The sequence below is a fragment of the Trichosurus vulpecula genome, chromosome X, assembly GCF_011100635.1.
Source record: "Trichosurus vulpecula isolate mTriVul1 chromosome X, mTriVul1.pri, whole genome shotgun sequence".
Taxonomy (NCBI): Eukaryota; Metazoa; Chordata; class Mammalia; order Diprotodontia; family Phalangeridae; genus Trichosurus; species Trichosurus vulpecula.
Window position 1 is genome coordinate 11400985 of NC_050582.1, and position 19939 is coordinate 11420923.

The window sequence follows — 19939 nt, forward strand, 5'->3', positions numbered from 1 at the left end:
GTTGTGTTTAAAAACAATTCCATTTTTTTGTAATCTGAAAAAGGTATTAGACAGCAGATAATTAGTCATGTCCATAAAACTGAATACTGTTCAGTTTTATTCTGGTTTCCCTGTTATTAAGCAGCACATGCAAACCTGTACCATTCATATAAAAAAGTCCAAGCATTCCACTCCCAATAGCAAGGACAAGTTCCAGCCCATCCAGGCTCCACATTTACCATAGGCTCTCCCACACTCTTTCTATCTATTTACCATTGCCAAAAGGAACAGGGATGTTATGAACAAAACCTTCAGCCCTCATGAAAGAGTAAACCACATTATTTTAATCATCAAAAGAACACTGTCATGAAAAGAGATGCTTGGAAAGTAACATAAATTACATACAGGCTTAAAGCATCTTATTTAGGGTTACCAAAATATTATCTGACTCTGTGTAGGACACATAAGTTGTAATGATAAGATATAACAGAATTATAAAATCTGAAGACCTAGAAACAAGCTTGCAAACCTGGTCAAACCCCACCACTGCCAGTCCCCATTTTAAGAATAAGTAGCCTTTGACAAAACCCAAAACTAGAGCCCAAGATTTCTGACCCTCTCAATCTTCATTCTAGCTAGCTAGCGAGCTATGTGTATACATGTGTGTATACACATAACATGCATATATACATACATAAATCTATGTTTATAGATGTATATATATAATATGGCACTTCAAGTTCCCATGATCTAGGATTTTTAAAACTGGGGGTTTTAGAGATAAATTTTCCATACCTTAACATACAAAAAAGTTGAAGTAACCCTAAATAAGGCATGCAATGTGTCTAACATATGTATTATATTTCACAGTACACAAGGTTATTATGGACATTAAAACATCTAAATATGTAGGAAATCAATCAATATTCCATGGTCTTTCTCCCATTATCCCATATGCCAGCTAACAAAAAATTAAATAGGATCATAAATAAGATCACAGACTGAGGGGCTCTGAACCTGGTGTATACACTCCCAAGGGCCCATGGATAGATTTTAAGAGGTCTATGAACTTGGACTGGAAAAAAATAACATCTTTATTTTCACTCAGCTCTAAATGAAATTTAGCATTTTCTCCAATTATTTGAAAAAACCTTATTGTGAGCAGGGGTCCTTGGGCTTTTCCCAGACTTCTGCCCAAGTGGTCCAGATGACCCAACAAAGGTGAAGAAACCCTGGGCTAGAGATCAAAAGGCCCTCTAAGACCATGGAGTCTAACCTCAGAGAGGCAGGGTGGTCCTGTGGGAAGAGAACTGCATTTGGAGGCAGAGAGCCAGCATTTGGAATCTTGACCAAGGTAACAAAGGAAGTTAGCATCAGAGATGACATTTGAACCCACGTTCTCTGACTTCCGAGTCAAATGTCCTCTCCATCGTACACACGGCTACCATGAAAGCAAGCATTACATGCATGCCGAAATAATGGTACTGGGGCTCTTCATTATTTATTATTCCCTAAGTTCTGTATCTACTCATTTTGTCTTGAAGTCCTAAAGAAGCTTCTATTTTTCCAAAGGGAAATGAAATTAAGCAAAATAGCATCAATACATGTAAAGTACCAGCAAAAATCTACACTGTTATTTGTAGATAGTTAATTTCTAAATAAAACAAAGAGGTACTGTTTAAAATAGATATTTTTAAATTTCATTAATCAGAAAGCAACTGATAAGATTTCAGCTCTGTATCATTCACCATTTAGATTTCAGCTTTGTATCATTCACCATTTCCACCAAGATTGGTGATGATGGCATCAAAGTCCTCCTGAACAATTTCTCTTTTCTTGCGTACTATTTAACATGTTATTTCCTTGACTGTTATTCAATAAGTAATCAGTGAATGTGAATATCCACCAAAGTCTTACTGAAGCACCCCATTGTGGCAGGGAAGCCAAAAGTTTATCCAAAAAGGATGTAATTATTTTTGAAAGGGTTATTATATCAGCTTTTAGCAACTGTTGATGTTGCTAATAGATGTAATGCTTAAGACATATATAAAATAAATCCAAGTATAACTGTAATAGCAAAACTGCTCGATATCAATAATAGTGATGGGTAAAGGGCTGTCCATAAGATAGATAGAGATCTAGACACAGATATATGCCTATTTTTATATTCTTACATATATATCAATGTTTTAATGTCCATATACTTTAGTTAAAAGATAACATGCATTGGTAATCTAACATAACATGCTAAGAAGGCCACCTTACCACATCATCGGCCAAAGTTTTTATTTGAATGTTCTATTAAAACCAAAAGGAAACAAAAAGAGAATTACCTGTCAGACATTTTTACATAATTGGTACACAAATTACAATATGAGAAAAAACAATTAAACATTACTCTATTAATCCAAGCACTTCACCTCCATGTTAAGGAACATCAGGAAATTTTGCAAAAATGCATGCAAACATGCATGTGCATGCACACACACAAATACACACAGCAAAACACAAAAGAGGATTCCCTCAAAGCTTTTCTCTTTCCCCCTTTACCCCAATGCCAAACCTGGTTCAGAGTAAAAGCACTGAATGAATGCTGATTAAGCGCCTGTGTGTTGGGCACTGAGGGAATACCAAGTTTCAAGAGTTTCTGGCACACTGGATCTCAGAGTCTTGTAGTATGTCATGATCTGCACACATATATAACTATAATACAAAATACTTACATTCATCAAACAGGTGCCAATGTTAGGAGAGTTCAAATTTAGAATCTGGTGTGAATGGGGGTAGTGGGAGGAAATCAGTGAGGATGTGCAAGAGGCAGCCTTTGAAATGAGCATTTAAAAAGGGGAGGAAACCCCCAGGGGGAGAGGGAGAGGAAGCCCCCCGGGGGAGAAGGAGAGGGAGAGGGAGAAGAAGCCCCCCAGGCAGAGAGGGAGAAGCTCCCCAGGGGAGAGGGAGAGGAAGCTCCCAGAGGGAGAGGGAGAAGAAGCCTCCCCAGGGGGAGAGGGAAAGGAAGCCCCCAAGGGGGAGAGGGAGAAGAAGCTCCCCAGGGGAGAGGGAGAGGAAGCCCCCCCCAGGGGAGAGGGAGAGGAATCCTTCCCAGGGGGAGAGGGAAAGGAAGCCCCCCAGGGGGAGAGGGAGAGGAAGCCCCTCCCCCCCAGGGGAGAGGTGGAGGCATTTCAGATAGACCTAAGAGGATGAGGAAAAGGCAGAGGCAAAAAAAAAGGGAGGGCAAATAGGACAGTGCATGTGTGTGAAGACTAATGTGAATGTAGGTATGCAGGAAAGAAATGACTGAGGGCCCCAATGACCAAGCCAAAGAGCTTTAAGTCTGGCAGCCATGTGAAGAATGGGTTGGAGGGTGAGTTACTGCAACAGTCCAGGGAGAAAGGGAACATGTCTTTCTAAAGCACCTACTAAGTGGCAGGCACTGTGCTAAGCACTTTACAAACTATTATGAAACCCATTTTGTAATTGAGGAAAGTAAGGCAGACAGAGCTTAAATGACTCGCCCAGGGTCACACAGCTAATAAGTGTCTGTGGTTACATCTCAACTCAAGCCCCCCTGACTCCAGGACTAGCACTCTGGGAACTTTGGCGCCCCCTAGCTGCCGCACTCTATCGTGCAGACAGATAATGTATCTGCAACACTATACTAGGTGCAGGGAATGCAACAACAAATAAATCTAAATGTGAAGGTCTCATCCAACAATAGACTGGGCAGTCTGTGTAATGAAAATGGGTTTTTCACATAGATTTCCCACACTACAAATGTTAATGTTGATGAATATATTACTTTTTCCCTTAGCAACTGCTCAAAAAGAGATAAGCTTAATCTGACAAGAAAAACAAACCCAACCCTTAAAATGGAAAAGGGGCTGTTACGGGTTTTTTACCCTGATATTAAAGCATATTTCAAGTACAACGTAGAAGTTTCCACTAATTTATCTAGAATGGAAAAAAACAAACTATTTCCACCAACAAAGTAAGAGTTAACTCAATTCTGTCAATATATTAGTCACAGAAAGAGAAACATGTAAAAGTAGATGAAACCAATAATTAAGGGAACCATAAAAGTTGATTTCATCAAAAGACTGAATTATGTTGACTATATTGATTATATTCCCATCTTAAATTCCAAATAAAAACATTTATTGCATTAAAGAAACAGATTTTCGCATCTAATGAAACTATGAAGGGACAAGATGACACATTTTATCAAAAGGTGATTGATTTCTGTAGTTTTCCATAACACAAATTAAGAAGCAAAGGTGAGGCGCAAGTCTGGGAGTGGCAGTCTCACATCCAACTCAGAACTTTCGCAGCCTGACCAGCAATCTCGATATCTCCCCAGAAATCCCCCAAAATGGCATCTACGGTCAAGGATCAGCTGATTTTGAATGTCCTAAAGGAAGAACAGGTTCCCCAGAACAAGATCACTGTTGTTGGGGTTGGTGCGGTTGGCATGGCATGTGCCATCAGTATTTTAACAAAGGATCTGGCTGATGAACTTGCCCTAGTTGATGTAATAGAAGACAAACTAAAGGGAGAGATGATGGATCTCCAACATGGCAGCCTTTTCCTCAAAACACCAAAGATTGTTTCTGGCAAAGACTATAGTGTGACTGTACACTCAAAACTGGTCATTGTTACGGCTGGGGCACGTCAACAGGAGGGAGAAAGTCATCTTAATTTGGTCCAGTGTAATGTGAATATCTTTAAATTCATCATTCCTAATATTGTTAAATACAGCCCTAATTGCAAGCTGCTTATTGTTTCCAATCCAGTGGATATTTTAACACATGTGGCGTGGAAGCTAAGTGGCTTTCCTAAAAATCGTGTTATTGGAAGTGGTTGCAATCTGGATTCTGCCTGTTTCCGTTACCTAATGGGGGAGAGACTTGGTGTTCATTCTTCAAGTTGTCATGGATGGGTCCTTGGGGAACATGGAGACTCCAGTGTTCCTGTATGGAGTGGTGTCAATGTTGCTGGTGTGTCTCTGAAGGGTCTTTATCCTTCTTTGGGAAGTGATGCTGATTCAGAGAATTGGAAAGATGTTCATAAACAGGTGGTTGAAAGTGCTTATGAGGTGATCAAGCTGAAGGGCTACACTTCCTGGGCCATTGGCTTGTCTGTGGCAGATCTGGCAGAAAGCATTATGAAGAATCTTAGGAGAGTGCATGCTATTTCCACCATGATTAAGGGCCTATATGGCATTAATGAGGATGTCTTTCTTAGTGTCCCATGTATCTTGGGACAGAACGGCATTTCAGATGTGGTGAAGGTAAACCTGAATCCAGAGGAGGAAAGCCGTTTAAAGAAGAGCGCAGATACTTTTTGGGGAATCCAGAAGGAGCTGCAATTTTAAAACCTTTTAATGTGCTGCCATCAAGAGAGAACAGTTGTTGAGGGGTTATGTATGACGCACTTTTCAAATAGGTCAAATCTTTCCTCTGATTAGTGATTGAGCACTAGAAATGTAAAACCTGTGAACACACTCTAGTGTCTTCCTAAAGTTAGAAATGGGGAATAGTACAGTGTGACTACTATTTGTTAAACCCTGTTGCTGTTTGCATCTGATGCTGGATGTGACTTGTATAGTCTCAGTGGTTGGCATCAAGCAGGGCCGGCGCCCCACAGGTATATGAACTACCTGCCATGTATGTAGGTGCTATAGATTCCCATAGGTCCAGAAGACAACACTCCTGGATACAAAACACCACACGGTAGTAATTCTTTATTGATGCATTGATTACTTTTGTGCTCCCCTTCATTAGGGCTCTACAGCATGGCACTATGTATCACCTTTCCAGAGGATCTGATTTTGTCTATACATATATATATATATATATATATATATATCTCAATAGTTGTAAATTTCCATATTATATAAAAAGATCTGTATATGTACAGTGATGCAATCAATTCCTCAAGTGTCATACTAACCCTAAATACTGAATAAACAACAAATAAATAATTAAAAAAAAGAAGCAAAGGTGGAATTTGCTCCAATGTATGCAGAGGACCAAACCACTAAAAAGCAAACAAAAGAGCTTTTGGTCATATTCCTAAATAAAAAAAGCACCGAGCAAGTAATTGTTGCACATTTTTATTCTGCAGATCTAATGATAACAGGCATGATGAGGGTACACTGACCATCTATTATCATTAAAAGTAAAAACTAGAAACCAATGACATAGCATAGTACATCCGCAATCAAACCTGATTAAAACATAGTTTGGGATCAACTATATTAATATAAGCTAGAGCCATATACCATACATGCATCACTCTAGAATCCCAAACCCTTAAGGATAAGAGAAATGTTTGATTTAGTTATAAACTGTAATGTTGATGTTCTGATTACAATACAAGAGTCATTCATTACTGAAAGAAAATTAAGTTTTAATTTTCTCAATCAGCCAGAAATTAACAAAAACAGCAAGAAATAAGGAATCAACTCTCTCATGGTTAGTGTTATATAGTAATGCAATGATTTAGAAACAATGTTGAAATTACTCTTGTACCAGGGAAATTGGCCAGCTAAATAGCATATAATTCAAAACTCTTTTCCCAACTGAAAAGAAAATAAGACATTCGTTTTCTATGCTTTCTTCACCTTTTGGGGATGCCGGGCCTATAATTTCACCAAGAAGAAATAGAGTTCCCAGATGTTTGTGTTCTAATGAGAAAAAGCAGTAACTCATCCTGGGTAACAGTCTTGGAGAGCTGCCTACAGCATCAAAAGGTTAAATGGCTTGTCCAAAATCACACAGTTAATGAGTTAAGTTGAAGGCAAGACTCAAATCCAGGCCTTCCTGACTTGGAAGAAGTCTCTCTAGCCACTACATGCTACGCTACCATTAAATAAAGAAAAGAAAGAAGCTAATGCTTTCAAATGAAATAAAGCAGTCTGTCATATATGTTTCAATCAGAAGTCTCTTCTGGATTTCTGAGGAAGACTAATCAATTAATTCCTCAAGGAAGATAGTAAGCAACAAGAGCCCAAAAGTCAATAAAATCAGATTCCTCTCCCATCTGTCCAGATACTGTGCTCACTCTGAACCATAACAGCCTTACAAAAGAAATAAAAATGAATACTTCACTCATCCAACAGCACACTTCATGACAAAGCTAAACATTTTACATATGCCTATACTATAATATAAAAAGAAGCTGGTTTTTTTAAAGGAACAAAAAGGAGGTTCATTTGACCAAGGTTGAAGGAGCTTTGAGAAGGGACCAGAGAAGGTCATGAGCTGACCATTGAAAAGAGCAGCTGGCCAATAAAGAGATTTTTTTCCAATGGTCAAAAACAAGAGACTAACTAAAGAGGAACCAAACAGAAGCCTAAGGCTAGGCCCCCAAATGGTACGAACAACTACAGAAAAGGCAAAAAGCCTAACAACTGGGTCACTAAGGGGCAAGTAGGACAAGAGGCAAAAGATCACCATCACCAACAAGTCCATCCAGAATCCCTTTTCAGTCCTTCTCCAGAAAGTGATTTGTAGGGACCTAAAGCATCATGGGAACTAAAAAGATTCTCACCACCACACCTCCTCCCAGGTCTTTTGTAGCTATTTAAGGTGGAACACCATCCCACCCCCACTCCCATCTGTATAGATTTAGGATAGAAACAGGGGTAGATCAAGAGTTAAAAGGAATTTTCTGGCCACAACTTAAAAGAGTATTTTGTTGTTGTTCAGTTGTCTCAGTCTCTTCTAGACTTCATTTTCTTGGCCAAGATACTGGAGTGTTTGCCACTTCCTTCTCTAGCTCATTTTACAGATAAGAAAACATGGTGAAGTGACTTGCCCAGGGTCACACAGTTACTAAATCCCTGAAGTCTCATTTGAACTCATGTCTTCCTGCCTCCAGGGCTGGCACTCTGTCTGCTGTGCCACTAGCTGCCCAAACAAGAGTTTAGACTGAGAATATTCAAGTAGAAATCAAAATTTTCAGTTCAAAAGACAAATTTAAATGCCTAAAGACTTCCCTAGCTTAATGGCCTGATGTGGCTTGGTGGGGTCTAGTCTAAAAGAGCTGAAATACCACTGGAGCTATGAGCTAAAAAAGCTGAAATAAATGTGGCTGAGTTACAAGCAGAGAGAATAGAGTAGCAGAGAAACCCAGGTCAAGAGACAAAGCAGCTCAAAGTTCAATGACATAAGCAGCTCAGTGGGGAAACAAGCAAAAGCCTCAGAGACACAAAAGTCCAGCAGGGACACCACCTAAGAAGCTGAGTTGCCTTAGCTACACTATCGCCTCTAAGCATGTTCTCTGGGCATGAGTGTTCTACGGAGTCATCCCCAATCTACCCAATGCTATGGTAACCAGCACAACACAACACTCCTGTAAGGAGAGGAAGAAACTTTGTTGATCTTGACTTTTCAATCAGGGGTAGGGAGTGGAGTCTAGGCACAATACAAGACTGAGCAGATGGAGCCAGAGAGATTTGGTTTGGAACTGGCAATGAAATACAAACGCCCCATCATTAGTATCAGGAGAGTCTGTACCTGTATACTCCTCCTACTGGAGGGATGGGGAAAGGCTGGGGACCAGCAGAACAGAAGTGTGAAGGACAGGACTCTCACGGAATAATTAGAAGAAAACTGTCAGAGTTTGGACGTATTAAAGGCAAAAATATAATTTGGGAAAGAGAAATTTCAGAAACGTTGAGGATATGAACACTCGAGCTGAAGGAAAAAAAGAGCTCAATTTGAAGAAGTGAATCTGAAAGAGGAAAAGGATTGAGAAGTAAAGACCTAAAGAGAAGGACTCAAGGAAAAAGGAGTTGGCGAGATGACTAAAAAAGGCAAATGAAACCAACTGGAGGAAAAAATGAAGAGGCCGTAAGAAAAAGAAGAAGAAATAGACTCACATTCTAAAGTTCCTGAGAAAAAGCATAAGGGTGTGGTTATTGAGCTATTGATAAATGTCTTAGGGAGAAGGTTAGGAAGGGAAGTATGCAAACCCACAAATAGTTCCAAAAAAGAAGAGGGGAGACAGGCAGAAATAGGAGGAGGAGGAGGAAGAGAAGCTAATTGGAGAAGTAAACAGCTGGTTGGGATGCTGAGAAAGGGATTTGGATTGCTAGACCACAGGTTAAATATTTTAATATCCTGGCTGGCCAAAGATGAAGTATACTTAACAAAGGCTGGAAAGAATTTATTTGTCTATTGTCTTCTAAATTTGATCGAAAGGGCTATAAAACCAAAAAGGAAGGGGAAAGGAAAAGGGAAAAAGAGGGGTGGGGTGGAAACAAGTATCTAGTAAGTGCCTACTATGTTCCATGTACTGTGCTTAAGCTCTTTACAAATATTATCTCATTTGATCCTCACAACAGCCTTGGGAAATAAGCGTTATTATCCTCCCCATTTTACAGATGAGGAAACTGAGGCAGACAAAAGTTAAGTGACTTGTCTAGAGTCACAAAGCTAATACGTACTTAAGGCCACATTTTAACTCAAGTCCTCATGACTAGAAGCCCAGTGACCTACCCACTGCACCACCTAGATGTTAAGCTGATAGTAAGATAATGGCTTATAGAAAGCCAACAAGCTAGAGGCCATCAAAAAAGTCATTATAATAAAGTAGGGATTTTTTACCCTTTTTGTGTCGTGAGCCCTTTGAGAATTACACTGAGATCCCTTCTCTGAATAATGTTTCCAAATGCATAAAATATCTAGTTAAAGGTTATTGGAAGAGAAGGAACACAAGATCTTCCCATCTTCCCATGCTACCTATACTGTGACCATCCTCCTCTTCCACAAACCTCCTCTTCTCTTCCCTATGACCAGGCTCCAGGCCTCTTCTCAGTCATTTCAACACCATGAGGTTGGCAGTACTGGAGTAAAGCCTGGGAGGACAGGAGACAGCAAGTCCAATCGCTTCCAGGACTGGCAGGGTAAAGGGGTTTTTTTCAGAATAGGGGAAACTTAAGACATGTTTGTAGGTCAAGTAAAAGGGCCCAGAAATAAAGGGATTTAAGATGCATGAAACTGATAAGAGTTGAAAATTAAGAGGGAGTGAGACAGAAACTACGAATAGAGAGAGGACGTAGCTTTGGCAGGGAGAAGTTCAAAATCTTCTAAGGTTCAAAGGAAGGAGGAAAGAATAGGTGAGGACATCTAGAAGACTCAAACAGCAGAAGAAAACTGAGGTAGTTAGGTACCCCACAGGCTGAATGCAAGTACTGCTATTCCCATTTCAGACATCAGGAAAATGTGGTTCAAAGTTCATCTTGCCGGGCATCACAAGGTCAATAACAAGCAGAGCAAGACTTCAAATCCAGGTCTCCTGGTAATGACAGATGCCCACATGAGGCTTATAAATGGGCAATGGAAAAACAAGCCTAAAAGAGAAGCTCCAATTTATTTGGGGGTCAGGGGGAGTGGAAGGGGGCCATGACAGCAGCATCGTTGGGGTGGGGGAAGAGAAAATAAGTGTACAGGTCTCCCAAATGACTTCTTTGATGGAGGCAACACTTTCTAGATGGCTTAAATTCAATTCAATCCAACAAGAACCTACTATGTGCAAGGTATTATATTAGATACCAGTGGCACAAAGAAAAAAAAAATCAGGCTCTGCCTCCAAGGAGCTTACATTCTACTGGATTCCCTTCTGGTCCATTAGTCCGTGACACAAAATCTCTTCCTGCTAAAAACAAAGTTCACTGACAGCATAGCTGGTGCCAAAGATATGCCAGAGAGAGGAAAGTGAATGGTCTTGTTGCCACCTACAAATCTCAAGGAGAGGAATGTCCTTAATCCCTTGGGTGGTAACAGAGGAAGTGAGTAGAGGCTAATACATACAGGCTGTGCTGTGTCTGTTTTGACGAACAAGGGAAAAATTAATCCCAAAGAATAAAAGACAATAAAGTTTGCCTTAATTTCACTGTTATAGAGTGGGAATTAAATTGCCATGGTGATTCTCATAATAAGGCTGATGAGATAATCACATCTTCCCTACAACAGCCACGACTTAGAATTTCATTTCTATATGGATTACATATTGGATCAATAATCAAATATAAGGAAAAGAGAAGGAAGTTCGGAAACAAAGTCATGCAGGGCAGTTTTCGAACTACCATGTTAAATTTGTTACATACTTTTTAAAAGCAGTTTCTAACAGATTTCTGATATCATATATATCATTTTTCTATTCATTATACTATATATGGAGATGATCATGTTTGTTAATGTTCAAGTTTATAATAAAGTAAATTTAATAAAATAAGAATCAAATGCGAAGAAGTATCTCATTCTGAATTATACAGTAAAATGCATCCTGCAATACAAGGTCCCACATACAGCAAATTATTTATAGCAGCATTTTTTTAGTAGCATAGAATTAGAAACAAAACAGATGCCCACCTATTGGGGAATTGCTAACCAAATTGTGTTCCATAAATGTAATGGAAGCAACATTACTGCTCTATGAGAAATAAAGAATATGATAAATACAAAGAGGCATGACAAGACCTATATAAACTAATGACGAACGAAGTAAACAGAATGAGGAAAACAATAAACAGAATAACTGTAACGTAAATGGAAAGAACAACAAAGTCAGAACTGAACGCTACCAAATTAGAATTCCTTGGCTTGAATGTAAAGATCTTTATACGTTTGCAAAGGGGACTCTGGGGGGAGAACCCCACGTATAACATCAGACTTGGTTTATGTGTTGAGTTTTGCTTGGTGATTTGGCTTTATCTTTTTGTCATTCTTTGTTCTAAAGTGCTGCTCTCTAAGAGAGGGAGAGTAGTAGACTAGACTGGGTACTGGGGGTAAAGTAAAAAAAAACAAACATATTAATAAAGATTTTTAAATATATCAAAGCTTGATAAAGAAATAAACATGATCCAATACAATTACATTTCATGTGTGTCCTACTTCCTTTTAACCATGACTGATTAACTTCAATGCTGACACAGAATAAATCTGAAATGTTCAATCAATGTTGCCGTTTGAAAGCATACATAATTCAGCCAAAAGTGAATTATTGCATTAAATGTCCCAGGAGTATGACTTGAAATGCTATTTAACTCTATTAATAGTTTGCACCATTAGTCTGTAATTGTAGCACTGAGTCAAAAATCTTTGATGTAAACTTTATCATCTTCTCCAAAGAGACTGTATTATTTCCACTCAGTTTGTTCAGATTTGTATGTTGATTCTTACTTTTTGCCCCCTTCAGAGTGAGTAGATTTTTCAGAGTGACTCCCAAGAGCAAACTACATAAAGCATCAGAGTGATTTAAACTCCTTTTTTCTGTCGTACACAGATCTCCTAAATCATTACAAGGAAACTTCCAGGGTGAGTTGATCTTAAATTTGATACCTCTAATTAAACCACTTTACTATTCATAACTCTTAACAGCAAGATACCACCTAATTACTTTTTAACTAAGTTCGACTTCCTGGTCATAGTTTCCCCATTTAGCATAACTGCCTGAAAGCTGTTTTCCTCAATAAGTAAACAGAGCATGATAGAATTTTCAAGAATTGATGCCTATGATTAATACTTATAGTCAAAATCCTCCAAGGATCTGTGATTTTCTGATGCAAAAAGCACAGAGAGGTTAAGTGACTTACCCAGGATCACCTATCTAATTAATTAGTGTCACAAGGTCAGATCTGAATACTGGAGGATAACTGACAATGGAGAGAAATCAGAGTTGCTCAATTGGGGGAGGGGGGTTGGGGTTTTTCTTGTTGTTTTAGGGGTTGATAGGGTTTTTGGTTTTTTTGCAAAGTAGAATGATCTTTGCACTGCAAATGCCAGAATAAAAATGGCTAACACAGAATTAATACCCAAAATAAGTTAAGGAAGTATTAAGAAAGTACCCAGCCGTCCATGATCAATTCAAGTCACCTGGTTAAGATGAACTATATCCTCAGGTAGTGAAAACAAGTGAAGCTACTGTCAATGACACTGAAAGACTATGGAAAATAGGACTGCCAGACTGACAGTAGGTAAATGTCCTAATTTTCAAAAAGGGAAAGAGATGACAGACTTTAGGTCGATGGGCTTAATTTGATCTCTCAGAAAACTCATCAAAGAGAGGGCTGGGAAATACTTAGAAAGGAAAGCAACAATTAGAGAAACAACACAACTTCATGAAGAACAGGTCATGTCAGACTAACTTTATTTCCTCTTTTGGAAAGGATCACTACTAAACTAGTAAATAAGAGATACAGTTTACTTAGATTTTAGCCCAACTTTTGATAACAGCTAACATCTACATATAACGTTTAAAAATGCTTTACATATATTATTTCACTTGATTCTTGTAATACCCGTGAATCTCAATCTCAATGGTATCTCAAACTATTCTTCTAGAGGAAAAAGAAACACACGGATAAAACAATAAAACAATTAGATACAGTCAGAACTGTTTGGATGGCTGGACTCAAAGAGTTTTGTTAAAGGTTTAATGTCAACATGGGAGGTCATTTCCAATAAAGAAGCCCAAGCTACTCTTTGAGGACAAAGAACTGTGCTATTTAATGTTTTATCAATGATTTGGAAAAAGTTTAGATAACGTGTTATCAAATTTGCCAATAACATAAAGCTGGGAGAGATAACTAATAACAACAGATGACAGAGTAAAGGTCCAAAAGAATCTTGCCAGGCTACAGCATTGAGCTCAACCTAGTAAGATGAAATTCAAAAGAGATATATGTAAGGTCTTTCACTTTGAATACCAAAAAAATCAACCTCACAAGTCCAAGAAGGTGGAGGTATGGTTAAACAGGAGTCGTTCTGAAAAAGATTTGGGGGCTTAAGTGGATAGTAAGCTCAGTATGAGTCAATAGCATGATACGGTAACCAAAAAAAAACCTTTCTCCACTTTATCTTTGCCTGGCTTAGATTTAAAGACTGTATATGTCTCATAGAAAGACCCCTTCTTTCTCCATTTTCACCAAAAATAATTATGTAATACTAGAATGAATTGTTCTATGAATTTGATAGAAATCACTTGTAAATCTAGCCTGGTTTTTTTTTCTTTACAATTCCTTTGTAGTTTATTCAATTTCTTTTTCTGAGACTAGCTGAAGTTCTTAAGTTCTTATTCTGCTAATCTGGGTAACTTTATATATTTGTGAATATTCATTAATTTACCAGTTTTGCCTGCATTTAACTTGCAAAAGTCTCAGATAATTTTGTTTCCTCTTCATTTGTTATGAATTCCTTTTCATTTTTTATATTGGCAATGCTGTTTTCTTTTAACTCAAATTACCTAAACATTTATCTTTTTTTAATAGTTCTCCATCCTCCCCCCTCCAAAAAAAAACAGTTCTTACTTTTATCAATTGAATAGCATTTTTGTTTTCAATTCTATCCTCTGACAGTGTCACCAACATGGTGGAGGCACTCATTACCTCATGCCAGAACTACTTCACTAGACTCCACTCAGTTGGCAAAGTAATCTGCTTAAATCCAAAATCAGACCACATCACCCTCCTTCCTACTCAGTAAATCCAGAGGTTTCCTATCACCTAGAGGCTCAAATATAAAATCCTGTTTGGCATTCAAAGACCTTCGTAATGTGACCACCTGACACATTTCCACTGTTCTTACTCCTTCCACCTCCCTCACATGCCTACCATGTACTCTTCCATACAGTGACACTGGTTTCCTTGCCCTTCCTCTCTCCAATCTGAGGAATTTCCCGGGCTGTCCCCTAGGTATGGATGGAATGCTCTCCTGCCTTATCTCCACCTCCTGCTTTCCCCAACTCCCTTAAATTCCCAGCTAAAATCCCACCTTCCTGTCCCCTCTTATTCCCAATTGCTCCCATATAGAGCATGTTTATATATAGTTACTGGTATATTATGCCACACCCACTTAGATTATGAGCTCCTGGAGAGAAGGCACTGTCTTTTACATTGTTTTGTATCCCCAGGCCTTGGCATAGTGCCTGACACAGAGTAGGTATTTAATAAATGTTTACAGACTAGCTATCCCCTTTATTTTCAGGATATCTTGTGTTTAGTTTTTCTTTTATTTGTTTCTTTACTAGTTTTAATTTACATACCCAATTTTTTTTTTCTCTTTTTGGCTGATGAAAGCGTTTAAAGAAAAAAAAAGTTTCCCCTAAAATGGCTTTAGCTACATTTCAAAAGTTTAGATATGTTGTCTCATTTTTACCATTTTCTTTTATGAAACTATTGTTTCTATGAGTTATTCTTGGATCTGTCAATTCCTTAGGAATAAATTATTTACTTTCCATTTAAAATTAACCCTTTCTTCAAAGTTCTTTTTTATTGATTGCATTGTGGTCAGTAAAGGATAACTTGAATATTTCTGCATATTCTTTTCAAGGATCATTTAATAATCACCAGTAAAAATCAATTCAGATCCTTAACTTTATGTTTATCTTATTTATCATTTTCTTAGATTTCTCTGTACTAGAAAGGGACACATGGAAGTTTCCACTTATTATAGTTTTACTGTCTATTTCTCCCTGTAATTCAATTAACTTTTCCTTCAGATACTTAGATACAATGCCATTTAGTAAGTCTATATTAAATATTGATATTAATTCATTATCTATGGGTGCCTTTAAGCATAATGTGGTTTCCCTGCTTATTTCTTTCAGTCATGTCTATTTTTACTGTCGCCTTGTCTGAGATCATGATTGCTACCTCTCTCCTTTTTGGAAATTGCATGAGGCATAAAAATTTCTGTTCCAGTCTCTCATTTTAACTCAGTGGGATCTTTGCTTCAAGTGCATTTCTTCTAAACAACGCACTGCTGGATTCTGCTTTTTAATTCATTCTGCTACCCTCCTCCATTAATCCTCTCCCCCTGTACAAACTGCCTCCATTTTGACTACTAACCTCTCTGGTATCAAGTCCCCACTAAAAGCTCTTCTTTTACTGGAAGCCTTCCTCAACCCTGCTTAATTCTGTTAATTGCTTTATATTTATCCTGCATATTGTTTATTTTGTACATATTTGTTTACATGTTGCCTTCCCCATTAGAGGGCAGGGACTCACTTTTGCCTCTTTTTGCACCCCCAGTGCTTTCCACAGTGCCTGGCACATAGTAGGTGCTTAAAAATGTCTGTTGCTTTATTAATGACTGATTTACTATGACTATGAAGACTCCAGCTCCTGGGGGCTAACCTATAAAGTCACAATGATACCTATAAGGCTGAATTCTCCTCCTAACACAAGGTTCCCTAGTTTTCTTTGTTGTTGGTATTTTGAGAACTTGCGTATAGAGAAGCACTTTGGCATGACAGAAGAAAACTGCTGGACTGGGAGTCAGGAGACAGGGGTTCAAATCCTGCCTCAGATACTTACTATGTGACCGTGGGCAAGTCACTTAACCTTTTACTACATTCGTGTCTTCTTGTATGATATGGGAACAAAGCTCCTCTAAGTTATTCTCTAATTTCTCTGTAATATGCCCAGCATTCAAACAACTTCTACAACTGCTGTAATGGAATACTGAAACTAGTTTATAAGGAAAAGAAATATTTCCAATAACCTACCCTACTTTAATAAAAGTGATCTTCATGTACAAATCATTATTTAGTAAATCAAATCATGTTTTAAAAGCCCTAGCACTGCTGCTTACTAAAGGATACCTATGAAATCTTTTTTGAAGAAAATGGCATCTCTCAAATTTCCATAGTTCATATTTTCTAAAAGAGAAACCAATTTTAGAAGTTCACAATATTTTAAAATGAAACCCTTATACCAGATGTTCTTAACCTAAGATCTGTGAATGTTTTATTAATATATATACACACATACACGTTTTATGTGTATATTTTTAATAACAGTATTTCAATATACCTGGTTTCCTTGGTAATCCTATGTATTTTATTTTATACATTTAAAAACATTCTAAAAACGGGGTTATAGGCTTCACTGGGATGTCAAAGGGGTCAATGTAAAAAAACAGTTAAGAACTCCTGGCGTACAGTCTCCAGCTTATAACTGAGCTCTAGTCCTCCATAAGTTTGCATTTGTGTTAGTTATTTTTCATTCTGAATGTACTTCCCACATCCTGAGTTGTAAGACATCATCTGGAATATTATGTCAAGTTCCAAAGGCCCCATTTAGAAGGTACATTGAGAAACTGGTACATATCAGAGGAGAGTGTTACAGCTGTTGTTGTTCATCCTTCATTCTCACAGAAGACCAATGACATCAGGAGGATGATGTCTTGACTTGCAAGTGAATTGGCTTTAAGTGAGGCAGAGCTGTGCAAAACCATCAGCCTCACTCTCTTCTCCAGAGTCATGAGGAATTCAGTGGCAAGACACAGGTCAGGATGACAGGCAATGGCCCCAACTTGGCCTTTTTAAGGTAAGGTGACCAGAATGGCAAAGGGCAGTCACCATGCCCTACCAGAACACTGGAAGCAACTAGGCTAGTGAGCTGTCCAAAAATGGAATAGCACGTCTTCCACTGGTCATCTGCAAGCAGAGGTTTGATGATCACTTCTTAGGAATGTCGACAGGATTCATGCTCTGAAGAAAGGCTGAAATAGCTAACTTCTGGTCCCTTCCTACTCTGTTATCCATACTGGTTTGCTTTCTCAGGCTAGCCTCTCAAAGGCTTTTTAAGCCTACAAAAAAGACTTTCAATGAGAAAATAATAACCTACTTTTACAACAAATCTCTCCCTTTCTCTAATTTCCTATAGGATTTCGGATGTATCTCTCATAGAAGTGATATAGTCTTATCTCTTTTTCCTTTACAGTTCCCTTTGTCTCTATAAGTTCATTGAGGGTTGGGAGTTTGTCATTCATTTTTATATCTCCCATAATACCTGGCACAGTGCCTCACACAATGGTACTCAACGAATATATGTTGAATTAGTGCTTTCTTAGGGAAAATGCCTTCCATGGAATTCAATGCAAAGGGAATTTAGGGCAGCTCAGAGGATACTTACATGCTGCCACAGCTTTCCCTCAAGACACAAATGTGGTAATATCAAGAATACAGATATATACATATATATCTGTCATAGGTATGACAACTCCCAATAGAAACCCAGTGAGAAAGCAATATGGCAAGTCAGGAAAGACTTCTCTTGGCAACAGCTCTGGGCATCTCTAGTCAATGTCTATACGGAGAAGGGAATGCAGCTTCCAATTTTCTAAGATCAAGGGACATAGGCCAGTCATTCAGTCTAGCATTCATATGCAGGGTTGTTCACATGTCAAGTTTTTATAACCTGAGGAAAGGCCTATACTCACATTTTGATTGAAGTTTCATTAGAAATTCAAGGGCGCAAAGTGGTTTTCCATATGTAATTCCATCACAGTATTCTGTAATCCAAATCTCTTCTATTACAGTGACAAACACCTTTGGCAAGCATACATCTCCCTGGTTTTTTGCATTGCCTGATGTTTATCAACAGAAGGTCAGTGACTAGGGTTATTTGTTCACCTTTCAAGAAATCTTGAATGATTTTGCTATATGGATGAGAGGCATCTTATTGGAAAAGAGCCTTCAATTTAGTGCTTTGCTCTATGAAATCAAATACTTTTTCATAATCCATAAAAAAACTAAGCATAGGTCTTTGTATTTGCTACAAGTCAATTGTGAAACATAACATATGCTCCATCATGGAATATTGCTTACAAAAGCCCCTTTGTTCATTACTAATGCCTTCAGTGAAGATACGGATCATGTGTAGATGACGTGCCAATATTTTGTACAGATAGGAGAGTGAGCATATAGGTAGGTAAATATTAATAGTTTCTTGGTTGCCTTTTACAGTAAATCAAGAAGGCCTAGGATTTTTTCCATGCCTTTGGTATCTTCCACTCCTCCAGATAACTTGTGAATCCATCCAACATCATAACGGTTAAGTCACTTTCAGCACAGATCATCTCCATATACACTCACAATTATCCAGCTGCTTTTCCTCTTTTGGCAGATAAGACAAGTACTTGCTAACTAAGTTCCTTTTAGGGTTCTTTTTGTTCTTCCTGCTATTGTAATTGATTAACATTGGTTATGCTTCTGTTTAAAATGATTAGAAACTGTGTCAATGTCATCTCTTGTCCGTTATCTAGTTTTCATTATCAATTACTTGTTCCATTTAGGACTGAGTTGTTCCAAATGTGTGCCATCTTTTTTTCACATTGATCTTTCTTTCTACTAATTTTAATCTTTGCTCTGACAAGCCTGTGGTCAGACTATACACAGACAGCTAATTCAGGAATGGCTCCCATATCCATAGTCTCTATTAGAATATTATCAAGTTCATTTTTGTGATGTTATCTAGTGCTCACCATTCCATCATCTACTAGTTCGTTTCCTTCCTGAACCATACATTCTGCTTGATTCTCCCCATCCTTACCTAGTCCCTCTTTCCAAGATATCAGAGAATGTCAAAGAATATAATAATTTACTATGCCTTGAAATAACATTTCTTGTTGCCTTTCAGTATACAATAACACTGACTCCTTTCCTTGCCTCTCCAAGGATTAGCTGGGAACCATCCCTCCATTTAACTACAGCTTCCTTCCTTTTGGTTTCTGTCATTGCAAGTGTATCAAGATTGATATGATTCAGCAACTTAAGCAGAATTTCCACTCAGTGCTCCATTGGTATCCTTGACATCTCAGGATAAAATGAGGCAAGCCTCCAGCACACTGAGCCAACTTCCCATGGCACATTTACAGAAAGTGTAAAAGAGGCAGGCACACGGGATAGTTATGTATTGATGGGTTGTCATCTGCATCGTTAAAAGGAATATACAGATCAATGAGATCACAAATCCATTTGCACAAGTGAGATCTTGTACAGCAAGAGATGATTAGCTCCATTACTGGCACCCTCAAGAAAGTGAAGGTTTGTCATTCTAAATGACATTAGAATCATTTTATAATTCAATAAAGTTGGAAAATTTCCCAGTCATATTACCTACATAGGAATAACAACTATCTTTTTATATAGTTTCATATTGCTTGCCCACAAA

At 38.1% G+C, this 19939-nt stretch overlaps 2 protein-coding genes across 4 annotated transcripts in view; one reads left to right on the forward strand and one right to left on the reverse strand.

The window, feature by feature from the left end:
* The window catches only part of DIAPH2 (diaphanous related formin 2), an 856474-nt gene that overhangs the window by 794091 nt on the left and 42444 nt on the right, over positions 1-19939 (reverse strand). For 2 of the 3 annotated variants that reach the window (XM_036740329.1, XM_036740330.1), the window contains exon 2: positions 2245-2277. The exons of the other annotated variant lie outside the window; for it this stretch is intronic. In XM_036740329.1, coding sequence (XP_036596224.1) covers positions 2245-2277 — 33 coding nt within the window. The remainder of the gene's footprint in view (positions 1-2244; positions 2278-19939) is intronic. 3 annotated transcript variants of the gene reach the window in all.
* On the forward strand, positions 4331-5362 carry LOC118832938 (L-lactate dehydrogenase A chain-like). The gene has a single exon (XM_036740332.1). The coding sequence runs from the start codon at positions 4346-4348 to the stop codon at positions 5345-5347; it is 1002 nt and encodes a 333-aa protein (XP_036596227.1). The 5' UTR covers positions 4331-4345; the 3' UTR covers positions 5348-5362.

Coding starts and splice junctions, on each gene's coding strand:
- LOC118832938 (XM_036740332.1), top strand. CDS start 4,346: ATGGCATCTACGGTCAAGGATCAGCTGATTTTGAATGTCCTAAAGGAA.